The following is a 15257-nucleotide window of genomic DNA, read 5'->3' as shown; positions in this document are numbered from 1 at the left end:
CGAGCGCGAGCGCGCGCGCGCCGGGCCGCTGCTGGAGACGTTCGTGGACCCCGCGCGCGTGGGCAACGTCGGGCGCTTCCTCAACCACTCCTGCGAGCCCAACCTGGTGATGGTTCCCGTGCGGGTCGACTCGATGGTTCCGAAGCTGGCGCTGTTCGCGGCCAGAGACATTTCGCCGGGAGAAGAGCTGTCCTACGACTACTCGGGAAGATTCCTCAATGGAACGGACAGTGACGCCGAAGACAGGCCGGACGACGGGACGCCGCGGAAACCCTGCTACTGTGGGGCGCGGTCGTGTGCCGCTTTCCTGCCTTACGACAGCTCTCTGTACCGCCCCGCAGAAGGGCCGGACGTCACCTAGGACGGGCCGTGCTGGAGGAACGCGCCCGGCCTCTCCTCCCCCGGCGGCAGGACAGGGTGACAAGGAAGCGTGCGTGTTGGCTCGGCCCTCTCTGCGTCCCCGCTTACATACGGGTGACCCTCCGTGCAGTCCCCGCTCTGCCTTAGCCGCTGCTCGCACTGTAGCGGAGGCCAGTGGTCAGCTCGACCACAGGTTGTCCCCCTTCTATAATGGAATCTCAGGGTTTTGCTAAAAACTGGGCACTTTTTCTAGTTAGACGTGACATGTTCCAGCTAAGGTCACAGAAGCAAAACCGGTGTGTCCTTAAGTGGGGACATCCTGCCCTTACCCCCTCTCCCTTCCTCTTGGCTGGAGCTCGAGCATCCACCTTATACTCCGCGATCACTCTGGAAAAGGAAACCACACAGCACGTCAACGAAAGTGAAAGCAGCCTCGGTGCCTGGGCTGTGGACCACACCACCGGCCCTGATGTGACGCCTGGACATTTAGGTGAGAAACGGCCTCTCCCCCATTTATGCCACTGTAATTTCGATTTTTCTAGCACTAGCCCCGGACCTAAGCACAATGATCCAAGGAAACTGGCAGCTGCGTGCCTAGCTAGGCCTGCTTTCCAGGTTTATCAGTAATAAAGCTGAGAGTTCGATTTCTGCCTGTCTGACACCTGCATCTTATTTCTCATGTGTTTCTAAACACAAATTAAGGAGAAGGGCATGATTATCACCTCCTAAAACCCTAATAATGACCAATAATGAAAAATATACCTGAGACAATGATTTCCATGTGTATAACCAAAAGGCAAAAAAGGAAACGAACATTTTCACTATACACTTGGCTCTACTCCAAAGCTTGTGAAGTCACGCTTCGAAACTTCAAGCAGCCTCATTTCTTCACATATTAATAATATGGAAATAAACCTGCCAATACCACAAAAGGGGATGGGAGTTTTTTAATTCCATTTATACTTCTGGAGGGACAAACATCTCTAACTTCCTTTTTTAAAGCAAGGATGTTGCAAAAACAAGGTACTTTTAGAGGTTTATTAGACATTTTGAAAGCTGAAGTAATTATTTGGGCCCCATACTCTCATATTATTTAATAAATTAGTTAATATCTCCCCGAGTACATTTAAACCGTACCATTAGGAGGCCTTGCACTTCCAAAGTTACATCAAGATCCATATTACATGTAACACTCTGCCCATGTGATATAAGAGCTGTACGCTTCCTGAGTGAAACGCTGTGCGAATTATATCTCAATAAAGTTGTTAATATGTCAGGAATGAAGTACTGACACACTAGAACACGGACGAACCTTGGAAATATGATGCTCAGTGAAAGAAGCCAGACACCAAAGGCCACATATTCTGATTGTTTTTATATGAAATGTCCACAATAAGCATTTCTATCTCTAAATAAATCAATCAGTGGTTGCCAGAGACGGGTGGGAGGGAGGTGTGGGAAGCAACTGCTGATGGGTCCAGGGCTGCTTTCTAGGGTGAGAATCCTAAAACCTGCTTTCAAGGGGTGCGTTTTATGTTTGTGATTATATTTCCATAAAGCTTACCAGAAAAGAAGACGTGGTGCCTAGGAAACCGGTCACCTGGGACTCTGAACACTGCTCTCAGGAAGAACACCCTTTGGGGCCGAGGGAGATGCTTCGCCACTTCCCTACGTCCTCAAACAAAACACAGCTGTGCCTGATGCTGGGACTGTGCCTGAAGCTGGGACTGTGGCCGTGACCACGGCCGGAGGTGGACCTGGCTTTGCAGAAGTGCTGGGTTCAGTAAGAACAGAGATGACTATTCAACATGTCAGACCTTCAGCCCAGAGCATAAACGCCTGAATAACGAAGCACAGGTTCCTTGCAGTGCTGAGTGTCAACTTCCTTGCTCCCCTTTCTGTGCCTTTGTTTTTCCAGAGGTCCTCACGGGTAGCACAGTATTCGTGACAGTTACACGTGGAGACACAAATATTTTGCCACATTAAGCAATTCACATTACTTTCCAGTTTGCAGATGTGTGGATCGAGAAGTCTGATGTTGATTCTTCATGTTGTTCACATCGTTCGTCTCATGACATATTTAACAGTTACGATGACAGTACACGTGATGGTCGTGTATGTGATGAAACTGTCTTTCCATATCATTCAATGTAATCTCAGTAATGTTTGAACAGGATAAGTAAATTTCGTGATTTATTTTAAACTCTGTCTCGGCAGAGTAAAGCTTTCTCAAAGTGAAATCAGCTACACTGACTCGAGAGATGTTCTCACAGGGTATCATCGTCAGGAAAGCACCAACAACGTGAAATTTTGTTTATAACAGCACAATTTATGATTAAGAAAACTAGATATTTTTTGGAATATCTAATAATTTAGGAACCAGATAGGTCATTATTTTGTTATCCATTGCCAACTCAGTTGGACACCCAGGCATGAGCAACAATGATGAAATTTAGTCATATTTTATATTTTGCCAACTTTCAGTCATTTAAAAACCATAACTTTATATGTTTTCCATTCTCGCAGTTATGAAGGTATTTTGTCAAAGTAGGACAATAACGATATGCAACCTTTAAATATTTCTCCAGACTGCCTGTGGCTGTCCCACAAGCTGTCCTGTCCTGGATGCAATGAGGGACGGAAGAACCAACTTGCCTGGCAAGGCAGTTGTGAGCCTCACACAAGATCATGGATCGATACAGGCTACACGTACTCTCTCAGTGCAGTTGTCATTAAGTGCCATCGTGCCTCACCTAACAGAACGCGCAGCACATTGTCCTAGAAGCTGCCTGCCTCTGGCTCCATCAGATTGAATGTAACGGTAGGTCATCCCTGGTGGAGGCCGGCTAATTATTTAAGTAGCAGGAAACCAGGATGGCAGGATGGCAGGATGGCAGGATTACCAGCAGACCCTGAAGGACGTCCGTGGTGTCCCCGGTTCCTCACGACTCTTTGGGGTTTCTCTGGGATGATAAACGCCTCCGCTATTTGTGTATCATTTTTGCATTATTGGCAATGCCGTCTGCCTCGCCCAAAGCTACAAGTCATCCATGACCCGTCGTCCTCTTCCCCAAGACAATCATCACCGAGGCCTGTAAGTTCCGTCTACACCTCTCCAATCTGCTGTCTGATTCACGTTATCGTTCTGTGCCCTGCCGCAGCCTCCCTGCCTCCAGCCTCGCTGTCCCCACAGCGCGCCCTCCACCTTTAAGCCCCTCCGTGACTTCTCGTCACTTCAAGGATGGAGCCCAAACTTCCTAGCATGACCGGAAGGCCCCTGCCTACTCTCCACCTCATCCTTCACTCCTTTATCTTTCTGAGATCCTCCCGGAAAACCCACGCTCCCGCTCAGCCCCGGCCTTGACCATGGTCTGGAAGAAGCTGAGCAGGCAGGTTGCCTTCGGAGAGCGTTAGCAGGGGTGCGTTAGCAGGGGTGTGTGCGCGTGTGTGGTTGTGCTTTACCTTGTTCCCACCTCTGCCTCTCGCAGAACCCTGGACTCCCTTCATCCGGATGTCTCTCCTGGGCGTGGCTGCGTTTCTTACACTCACCACACTTGTTTGCGTGGCGCCTGGGCAGCTACAAAAACAAGAGCCAGCCATACGTCCTGTTACCCTGTCTCTCCTTCCTTCCTTCCATCCCTTCTTCTGTCTGCTGCCAGCGGGCTCTGCGCCACTTCCATCAGCCTGCTGTCCCCTGTCGCTCATCCTCCAGCCACCGGCCCAGCTTGTCCTCAGTGCCACATCCCCATGGTTGAACTGGGACAATACAAATGTCTAGATCTACAGGACGGTCATCCCTGCCATGCAGCACTTTGCTAACTTGTTATCCTCAGGTCCAGACACAGTCGATGCTCCCCGCTTGTGAGGTCAGCCACTTACAAAGCACTGACGCCACTAAATCCGTCCCACGCGTCCGTGGCCTCTGCTCGCCATGGCCCCTCTGACCAGCCCACACCCCGCCTTCCCTCCACCCCTTGACCACCTCTGTCTTCTTTCCCGTACCTGCCACCACCGCGAAGTGCTTGTGCATAGTAGGTGGACACAGACGGTGCTTTGAACAAATCTCAGACCTAGGCCACTCCTATCTGAACAAAACTGAACCCCCTCCATTAGAGCCTCCATTTGCGCTCAAGGACTCTTACAAAGTGGGTCTGTTTGACTTTGGAAGTGTTTGCTTGCGTCCCGATCTGTTTCTCCTGTCTTTCCCGTCTCCTGAAAATAACCTCTGTCCCCTTTCTTCCCCAGCAGCGGCCCCACCTCCTCCCCCTCACCCCGGACTCACTGACGCACACGGTGGGAACCGGGCCCAGCTCAGTCACTCATCCTCCACCTTCTGCCGACACCAGCTCTCCCACAACCCCCACCTGCCACGCGGAAATTGCTCCCAAATTTTTATCCAGTTTAAACAATTTTAGCTACTAAATTTTGACTTTTTTCCTAGTAAGAGTATTTTACAATAAACTAATATTTACTATCACCATCCGTTCAGAAAGAAAAGGCATTCTAACAGGAGTGGGGGGCGTCACATAGTCACTTACAATCTCTCAGCAGTTCCTAAGATGATGTCGGGGTAGCCTTATGAACGACATGACACCCGGTCCACACATTTCTTTGCAAAGACCAGCATTTGAGAAGTAGCTCTGCTTGGACCACCCGGGCACCACAATGGCTCTGTTCTTCATGCATTCATTTATTCACTTCATTCATGCATTCACTCATAAACATGTCAAGCATCGAGCACGTGCTAGGTGGTACGAGGATGATTCTTCGACCTCGTGATTCATTCGGCGAATGTTTCTGAGCACCTGCTATGCTGCATTCTGAAGAGACTGGGACCAAAAGCTAAATCTCCATCACGCCACACGGCTACCATTTCTTTTTCGTGGGGAGAATATCTAAGATCTACTCTCAGTGGCTTGCTGGCTGTGATCACAATGCTGTGTATGAAGTCCTCGGAACTTACTCACTTTTGAGATTCAGGAGTCTCTTTCTCATCCTGCTATGAATGAATATATACAGTTTTTCTTCTCTTTCTTCATTATGATACCAGATAAATTTTTTTTTTTAATTTCAGAAAATTAAGGTTACGAGCAAGGTAAACTTTTCTACACCTGTCATTTGAAACAGTTTAAGGCATAACAAACATTATTAGACATTCCTTACTGGACAGAGATCAAATGGGCTCACTAACTTTTTAAAAATTTCCCTTAAAAATATTCTATTTCTTTACCAATACACCTATCCTGTGGCTGGTTACACGCCTTGTCCACCTCCCCCAGCAGCAACACGGGTGACAGCAATGTGCTTCACCTTTTCGAAACTAAGATATTCCATGTGAATTCTCTACTTGCCGTTTCAGCATATTCACTTGTAAACAGTACCACTCTGAGGACATAAAAGGCAATAAGTAATGATTTATCCCCTAGCACAAAGCCAACTTAATTGTAAGAGTCTTGGACATGAACGTTCCAAAGCTCCAAGCTCATAATGCAAAACCCACAGATTCCAATAAAGAAAGCACGTGCCAAGGGAACCAAAGGCCACATGCCATGGAAGAGCTGGCAGGCGGACTTCAGGTCCTCAATTTCAACAGCTGCTGAAAGCTCTGGTCACTCAGCCAACAGTTATCACGCGCTCGCTCCACGCCAGCTCTCGCTTAGGTGTTTCGAGACTTTGGGAGGCTCTCTGAGCTGCCGTTTCAAGGTACAATGAGGCAAAGGCTACTTGTTGCTGGCTCGCTGCTCCTCCGGGTTTGCTTCGCCCAGGGTCCCCGGCCACAGGATCCCTGAGCGAAAGGGTCCCTCGAAACTGACACGAGGGTCCCCACGAACAGCTCTATGTCAACGGAAGCACGCGCGTTTTCTCGGTCTTGCCGTCTCCTCTACTGGTTTTGTCATTCCAGAAGGGAGTCCGGAAATCGATCCCACAGCAGAGGCAGCACCTGTTTCCAGTAACGGGGCCACCAGGACGGACACACGGGTCACCCCCAGGAGCAACCTGCCACCTGCAGTCTCCAGGCAGAACTGTCCTGACGACCCTCCTCTCCTTTCCCTGCGAGAACTCAAAGCATTCACACCCTCGTTTTAGAGAGGATGCGACTCAAGCTCCCAAGGGGTGGGGACCCCAGTGCTCAGGGGACTTTGAAAAGCATCGAATCCCGGGCCTCGTTTTAGCCCAATTCACCCAGTCTTCTGGGCGGGGGGCTAAGGACAGAGAATTTCAGACAACCTCCCCTAAGTTAGTTCTTCCAACACGACAAGCCAGGAATGGCCCAGGAACCATCTCTGAGGTAGGTCACAGGGTGGAGCAGGGAGATGAAGGGAGGAGGCTGACGAGACTAGGTAACACGTAAGGTCCCTGAATTTCAGACAATGATTTTTAATGTTCAGGGGCACGTGAGGTCAGAAGCATCCCTAAAAAACCCACACGAAGGAAAGGTCAGAATTATTAGCTCAGACGGGCTCCGGAGCTCCGGCCACAAGGAGAAAAACAACATGGTCATTACAGGCAGTTAAGAGGTCATTGTGGATTGTGGGCAGGGGCGGGGGTGGAAACAACTTACCCCTGAGGACAAATTCATTAACAGTGGATCACTTGTGCGGACTGGATTTGCAATCAAGATTGGACTCATCAGCTGACCCCGAGCTGGTACTTGAGCCGCGGAGGGCTGAGAATCCTCGGGCTAGAGGACGACCCGAGTTTGATTTCATTCACTTCCCCTGACAAATACTCACGTCCTGCATAAGTTCCCCTAAGCAGAGCTACCGTGGCTGTTCTCAGATTCATTTTAGGATTAAAAAAAAAAAAATCATTAAAAAGCTGCAGAGTCACTGTACATGGGAATGTAAATTGGTACAGCCTTTTTGGAGGGCTGTCAACATCCACCCCAAAGGAAAGTAACCATATGCTTTGAAACAGGAGTTAGATTCTCAGGAATTTATCCTACAGAAATATCTGCACTAACTGGCAAAGATGTAAGGAGGTACAAATAGGTTTATTGGAACATTATTTTTTCAATGAGAGTGGACATTCAGTATTGTTTTATATTAGTTTCGGGTGTACGGCATGGTGGTTAGACATTTCTATAACTTATGACATGATGCCCCTGATTAGTCCCCACCTGGCACTATACATACTTGTTACGTTATTATTGAGTATATTCCCTACGCTACATTTTTTAACGATAAAAACTGAAAATCACCTGAATGTTGTTCCTCCGATGTTGCCCCCCTAGGTCCCTTAGGACAGCTTCGCTCTTTGAAATCCTTCTTTCTTTTTGCTGCTTGGTTTGGGGAGCTCCGCTGACCTGAGTCCACGATCACTCACCCTTTCGTGCGCATCATCTAGTCTGCTGTTAAACCTCCGTGTGTTTTTCAGTTCAGTTATTGCGTGCGTCAGCTCCGTGACTTCTGTTTGGTACATTGCTATAATTCCTACCTCTTTGTTGAAGTTCTCATTGTGTTCATCCATTTATCTCAAGTTTGGGGAGCCTCTTTATGGCCATTGCTTTGAACTCTATCAGGTGAATTGCGCATCTCCATTTCATTACGTTTATTTCCTATTTTGTTTGAAACATGCTGCTCCCCTTCCCCATTCTGCTTGACTCTGTGTTTGTTTCTGTTGGCTGCCTCGCACAGTCTTTCAGGCTGATTGGAAGCTAGCCCCTCAAGCAGCAGCTTTTAGAGTATGCAGATACACGCAGCCCCACGGAACCACAACCATAAATCCTGCTGGTCTCCAGACCGGGCAATCTGGGGTGTCTCCTGTGCAACAGCTGCAAAACTTGGGGTTCCAGATGAATGCATGAGGTCCTTAATGGAAGGTACCAGCAAGATGTTGTAAGGACAGGGGACAGCCAGCTTTCGGGGGCTGCTAATTCAGCTGTTTAAAAAGAATGAGACCTGTATAGTATTTTCATGAGGTGTATAAATATATTAAATGAATAGTCTTAATTCTTAATAGTATGATTCTATTTAGTTTTATACAAACCAAATGTGAATGGTATATATTGTGTGTGACTTGCGTATGTGTATATGTGTATATTTACACCTAATCTGTAGTGAGTATATATCAATACGCACGTTTGTAAATGCATGGAAACGTCTGGAAAGATACACTAAGTGCTTTTACCTGCTGGCGGTTACCTGCTGGCAAAGATTTGGGAGATGATCAGAACTCACAGAATGAAGGGCCTCTAAGGATACTCTGCATACATTTTAGAGTTTCTAGTTTTACCTTATGCATTTTATTGTTCTTACGATTAAAAAATAAAGGTTTTTCTAATGATACTTGGTGGATAGTTATTAATAAGAATTATTAATAAAGGCAGCAGAATTTCAGAAAATAATCAGCATAAAAAGATGAGAGATCATTCTAGAGCCTTTCCCAGCTTCTGCGGGTCACAGTCTCCACTCCTGCCTTCTCTCTAAAAAGTCGGAGATCAGAACTGAGAAGTACTTTAAAAAAAAAATTTTTTTCCTATAGAATAAATGTTTGTACCCTCTTTTTTGTCCCCCTCCCCCAGCCTTCCAAATCCACAGGACCACTAAATAAAAGGTTCTCCAACTCAAGATATTACTTGTACAAAAACAGCAAAAACCACGAACAATGTGGCCACTAGATGGGGACCATAACGCACAAAAGCATTCTGGACTGCCACTTCACAGAAAAGCATTGCCACAGATGCAGGGCCAAGGCCTGGCACCAAGGGCCTGTCCAGAGCTAACGGCCCACAGCAATAATCAGTGCGATTCAGCCTTTGGCTTGCCTAATGTGTCCTGAAGCAAAAGGTCTCATTAATTAATTTAAAATGACAAATGTGAATACGGTTCCCATATTTGTGTGGTGTATTTCCGAAATGAGTATTCACAAATATTCTGGAACAGGCGAACGTCGAGCTGGAAGCCTCCTTGAAGCTGCGTCTGAACAGACTGTGCCGTTTTCAGCCGAGCGGCAGAGTCAGGCGTGGAGACTGAGAACTGTGGCCTCGTCTCACGAACGGGACTTAATCTTATCTAGGAAGTCCTCCCGCACGCTCCTCCAGAATGCTATTTAATAAGCACGGTGCAGGACACTGTTTTCTTTCATTCTTCACACGTGACCTCAGTCAACTGTCTTTATCAGCTGTATTCTCTTCACGGAATTGAGCCTCGTACAAATGAGCTGATAATGCACCTTTTGATCATTCTTTCCGGGGGGTGAATGTTTCCAATACGCCCAGGCTGTTCCTACCACACCCCTAAACATATATATATGTACTTCTTTATGAACACGTGATCACTGTGTAGAAAGGAGTGGGAGGAGAGGCCGTGATGAAAGCATGTCTTTTGAAGAGGTTAAGAATCCGAGTCTTAACCTTAGATTCTCGTTGCCACACTGAGAATGACTATTGCATCGACCTTCGGTTTGGCATGGACGTAAAGCAGGTCGAAGGTTTGCACACAGATCACCCCATACTATGTTTACCCTCCAGCCTCGACCCGACCTGTTCCAGAAGTATTTCCACTTAATATGCAAAGTCTGAAGAACAAATCGGTTCAGTAACTTGCCCAGAGTCACAAGACCAGCAAGCGGCAGGACAAGAATGTAAACCTAGACGGTCTGGCCCGGAGTCCGTGCTCTCAGCCACTAGTCCATCGCCCCTCCTCGCTCTTTGCCTTTTTTCCCCTTGAGGTGACCTCCCAGTAATCACCTCTTTTCAATCCGCTCCTCCCCACCCCAAACTCACAAGCGACAGATTTAAGGGTACGGTGGCGAGAACAGAAGTCACAAAAAGAGCGAGTCCCGGTCCTGCCTCCTCGGCCGTGTCACCTGGGCACCCTGTAAACGCTCTGAGTCCCAGTTTCCTAAGAGAAGAGGTGGATCCCTCCCAACGGGAAAATCAAGACAGAATCCGCCGAGCAGAAGGGAGCTGCTTCATGACAGCGACACTTGGACCTTCCTCACTGGCTTTATACCACCACCACCACCTGCAGGGGCAGACGCTGGTGACATGCAGGGTCCAGCTCCACGTCACCTCCAGCACAGGCGGCGACAGCGGGGGTTCTTACCCTACACATGCCTCATACCGCGAAGTCTTTCTGGGGCCTCTTTCTATATCAAAGTGATTCCAGCTACAGCGACTGAAGAGATTCCAAGGGCGCCCTTCCATGTCACTGAACAGTAAATAGATCAAGTTGTATCTGGCAGCGTCAGGAGCAGAGAAAACTGCGGACTTCAAAAAAGCAACCACAAAGGGCCCTTCCTCACAAGCTCCAAACCAAACGCGGGGGACCCTTTTATCGGCGCCACCTGACGAGGGGCTTATCTCTCTTCCCTGCCGGTCTGTGAGCTGGTTTCACTTTCCCGTGAGTGTTGTTCAGAGCTTCTAATGTCACTCTGATGAGACGCCAAACCGACCTGTTGGAAGAGTCGCTCTGATTAGTCTTCCATTTCCCCAGCAAAGAAAACAAGGAGTTTGTCAAACATGGCCCAGGCCCAGGCGCCCGAGAGCCACCCCATCTGACCTTCGGTTACTGTGACAGGGAATGGCCTTCCTGCCTGACGACTGTGACTAATTCGATTCCACAGGCCCAGCCAGCCTGCTCGCACTGATGGCTTTGGGGTCAATTACCATTTGGGGGCAGATTAGACTCTGATCTGAAGCTGAAAAACTCCACCGCTGCCACCAATTCTCCGAACTTCCCAATCCTAACTAGGGCAGATTTCAGAAAGGAGCATCTCTCCTTTCACAATCTACCTGAGTATGGTCTGTAATGGTTTGGCTTAATCAAAAAATTAATTGAACTCCGGCTCTAAAGTTCTCAACACAAGAGTCGGAGGTAGGCAGGGGACCTGGCCAGCTGCCTCGGTTCCATCCAGGCCTCTCGGAGCCAGGAATATCCATGGGGCTTTAAGCATTTCAAACAGCAACGGCCAACTTTCCGTAATAGCGGACTCTGGCAAACCTACAAAAGCAAGGCCTGCTCTGCGGTAGTTTTTACTGCAGAAAATTAAGTTTTAATAGATGAAATGAAACCAATAGTCAAGAAACTGACCTCTGCTGTTTTCTAATATTAATCTGGGTAATAAGTGACAAAGTTAATGAAAATGGACCGTCGGTGGGGGGCGGGGGAGGTAGATGGGGTAAAGGGGGTCAAACCCGCGGTGACAGAAAGAGGTGAACACACAGTGTAAATATATTTATGCCTTACTGTTAAAGTGTACAGCTGAAACTTATTGGATTTCGTTAACCAGTGTCACCACAAAAAAAATTAATTAAAAAAAAAAATGGACTGCCAATGGCGCCGCTGAGATCAGCTGCGGCTGTTAAATGACTTTGAGGCTGGGGGTGTCGAGGGCATCCCCCGGGAAACCACCACCCTTCCTCACGCTCGGACCCTCACCGGTACGTTACTAACTTGATTAGTCATTTTTTTCCAACAGAAACATGAGGTTTTGTTCCATGAAATGAGTCGACTTTTCAGAATGGAGGCTGAACGCAGCACCCCACAGGCCGAACCTGACTGCAGAATCATTTATTAGCTCTTCGCAGTGTTTGGTTTTTAAATCGTCATCGGATGCCAACAAGGAAAACTCAGAAGCCTTCACACGCAAATGCAGGTATCTTGGAAACGGGGCGAGCGGGCGGCTCTGGGCCCGGTTCCGTGTGGCCGCCGGGGACCCGGCAGGCAGTGGCAGTCCTGTGCAGTGAGCACTGCTCCCGTGTCCTCCTACGAGTAGCCGCAGGTTCACCTGTTCATGAGACAGACTGCCCCTGGGAAGGTCAGTATTTGCTGGAAGGAAGGAGGAAGAAATGCGTGCAAAATACCATTTGAAAGGAAAAAAAAAAAAAAAAGGAAACCACAAGCCTCTTGTATAAACTATCTGAAGTGTCGAAACAGAAAACATTGTATTTCCATGTTTGGTTTGGTTTGGTTTTCAAAATACTCTTTTCACTAAGTCAACGATGGATTCGTACCACAGGCGACAATTCTACGTGCCGCTGGAACACGTGATCTGTTTTCAAAAGGTGATCAGCAAGAGGACCAGGATTCTGAGGTTCTCGTGGAAGAAAGGCCCGCTGCCTTATGTTATGTCGACAAGAGAACTCTCGATAAAGACAGTCGGTGGAAACGGACTTTACCAAGACACCGGTTTGGAGCCATTACCCCACCGCACCGCAGCCCAGAAAAACACCTACTAAAATGAACAGCACCTTCCACTTCTTATTTTCCTGAAGTGTCATATGGACCACACAGATGCTTTGTCAAAAAAAAAGAAAAGAAAAGAAAGGAACAAAAGAAAAGAAAAGAAAAAGGGAGGAGGGAGGGAAGAGGAATAAAAGGAAAACTTCTAATCGGCGGAGCTCCGTCCTCCATGGTAAGCTGGAGGCCGGGCCACGCAGTCTGAGGCATCAGTGTCATGTGATGTCTTCCAACAAGGAAGTCACTCAAGATCACCCCCCCATCGTTCCCCACCCCCTAACGCTTTCTAATCATGCTTATAAGGTTTTCAAAAAGAAGACATGACTAGCTTCCCACTCAGCTCATCGTGTACACCCTGAAAATAAAGGTTGTCCAGGATTGGGGACCAAGGCAGATTTAAAAACAAACCTCAATTCCCTCCATGCTTCAGCGGGGCAGGAAATCAGTTAGAGGCACAGACCCAAAACAAGAGCTCCTTACCAAGCGACAAAAAAGATAAGCATGCAGGTAAAGGAGACTACAGACACTGGCCATGCCCCCTTACAAATGACGGAGGGAGCAGTCTGCATCTGATCAGATTTTCATTTGATGCAAGTGGTGTCAAAAGTAAATGCCCTCGAGAAACATCTGGGAGAAGGAAGAATCCCAGGACTAAGACTGCAAAGGCTATGATTCTGGCTACAAATGCCACTGGAGACTTAATCGAGACACTGGTTTTATGAGGAGAGTTATTGTTTTTGTCAGTGCCCTGGTTACAAAGTTCCTTAAGTTTTCAGTGGCCCGCCCCTAGCTCTATTTTTCCTTTATGCTCCCTATGCTTTGCACGCAATTGTGCAGAAGATGAGGTTTTCGAGAATGCATATAGGGCATTAAAGCTGAAATTATTACACTACCAACTTGTTGGTCTGCTCACATGTCAAAATGCAATATTACACAGCGCAGTGGCCACAGCTGTCTGTCATTTGGTGCACTCGTGGTAACCTAGAAATAAGGTTCTTCAGTGAAGGGCTTCTTAAAAACAGATTTTGTTTTAATGCTTTCTAATATTATGCTGATGCTAAAAATACAATTGTAAAGACTAAGCCAAAACGCACCCCAAATATTTACGCCATATAACACTTAACAAGAATCCAAAATATACACAGTAAAAATGTAACCACGTAAAAAAATATAAGCAGTTGGGAGACAACAAGTAAAAACCAAAACTACTTGAGCAGTGCTGGCTTGAAGAATAAAATATCTTATTTTCTACACTAGCTTTTTCAATTGAGCAAATGCTTTTGTTTGTTTTGCTTGGAATTAATCATCAATTGATGAAAGTTTGTAGCAAAACATTTTATGACCACAAACTGACAGATTAATAAATGTGGCTAAACGCCCCAGCAACACACTGTTTTTCAAGACAAATGTTTTGCTGCTGGGAGGCTCTGCACCGAAGTGGCAATCTAGCGTTGGCTGGACACTGGCGAATGCCACTAGGCTTACTTTCTGAACAACCAACATAAAGACGAGCCATTTCTTTCCAGTGGCAGACTAGAAGCGTCTCCAGGTCTTAAGGACTGGGAGGTCAGGGTGGGGTCCTGGGCACAGGGTCCTCTGGCTGGAAGCCACACTCTAAAACAAGGGGCTTTCCCGGCACGTGAGGCGGCTGCCAGCTTTCCGGGACCACCACCCAGGCGGTGCCGCTGACGTCACCTTCCTTCCCGACACGCGGAGAAGCAAGGTTGTCGTAAGGTCCCCACAGGGAGCCTTGCTCTTTGGCATAGAAATTGCCACAAACTGCTTGCGTGTCAAAGTCATCAAGTAGCTGATGGACATGAACGTTTCCTAGTAGACAGAACGCATATCACGGTCACCTCTTTAAAAGAGAACACAGCGAGGGAAACACAAAAGGCACACACGAGAGTGAAGGCCGACTCAGCAGATACCAGTTTATTCGACATAGTGCACGATTCAAAGCATGTGACGTTGCACGGCCAACGAGGCCACCTGTTACAAAGTGCCCGCTACCCCGCACGCAGTTCACTCGGGGTTCTCGCTCCTTCTCTCCTGCGTCTGAAAGGGAGCGGTTTCTCCGTGTACCGCACACCTCACCTTCACCGAAGGCTTTGGGGAGAGGGGGAGATGGGGCTCGTAACTGCCCCCCCGAACCAAAGGCACTTAATGTTAAAAGATAAAGCACAGCAGAGTCACCCACAGACACCCCACGTTCAGACGGCTGAGCCTAGGCGCACCATCGCTGGCCCATGTGGGAGTCATCCTGACCATGTTCCCGTGGGAAAACAAAGTGCAGCATGAATATAAAGCCTGGTCACCGCCAACCCTGTCCTTGTCTGAAATAGCATGTGAGAGCCTTAGTTTACACGACTGATGTCACCCGAGATTCACACGTGGAAAAATAAGCTTAAAAATAATCTGTCATAAATTCTCACTGTGAAATCCCCATGGATGTGCCACACGCAGAGAGGAGTCGGAGAGAGCCTCTAGGGTCCTGCGGTGCGTCCCCTCACTGGACAGGCGAGGCCGGTCTGGGACGCGGGGCCTGACCCCATGGCAGAGCGCGCGGGTGGAACGCAGGCCCCCCGAAGCCTGGCTCAGGGTCCCCTCCACCGCACCCCTCCCCATCCTCTTTAAAAGACCCTCCGAAGCACGGGGCGATGAGCTTCAGACGCGCCCACGCGGGGCGGCTCGGGGCGCCTGGCCGGCCGGCGG

The 15257-nt window shown here is 48.1% G+C and overlaps 1 protein-coding gene and 2 long non-coding RNA genes across 3 annotated transcripts in view; all 3 read left to right on the top strand.

Moving 5' to 3' along the window:
* LOC102895479 (histone-lysine N-methyltransferase SETMAR) overlaps nt 1–1008 on the top strand; it is a 56226-nt gene extending 55218 nt beyond the window's left edge. Inside the window, exon 3 of the mRNA XM_025044834.1 lies at nt 5–1008. Coding sequence (XP_024900602.1) covers nt 5–361 — 357 coding nt within the window. The 3' untranslated portion in view covers nt 362–1008. The remainder of the gene's footprint in view (nt 1–4) is intronic.
* A 275-nt stretch (nt 1009–1283) lies between these two features.
* Nucleotides 1284–7186, top strand: LOC112477519. The gene is made up of 2 exons (XR_003045486.1): nt 1284–3454; nt 4606–7186. It is a non-coding gene; the product is annotated as an uncharacterized LOC112477519 (long non-coding RNA).
* Nucleotides 7187–9207: 2021 nt separating this feature from the next.
* Nucleotides 9208–13437, top strand: LOC112477520. The gene is made up of 2 exons (XR_003045487.1): nt 9208–11961; nt 12325–13437. It is a non-coding gene; the product is annotated as an uncharacterized LOC112477520 (long non-coding RNA).
* The last annotated feature ends 1820 nt before the right edge of the window (nt 13438–15257 follow it).

The sequence above is a fragment of the Pteropus alecto genome, unplaced genomic scaffold (genome assembly GCF_000325575.1).
Source record: "Pteropus alecto unplaced genomic scaffold, ASM32557v1 scaffold53, whole genome shotgun sequence".
Lineage (NCBI taxonomy): Eukaryota > Metazoa > Chordata > Mammalia > Chiroptera > Pteropodidae > Pteropus > Pteropus alecto.
This window is presented reverse-complemented; position numbering and strand designations above follow the sequence as displayed.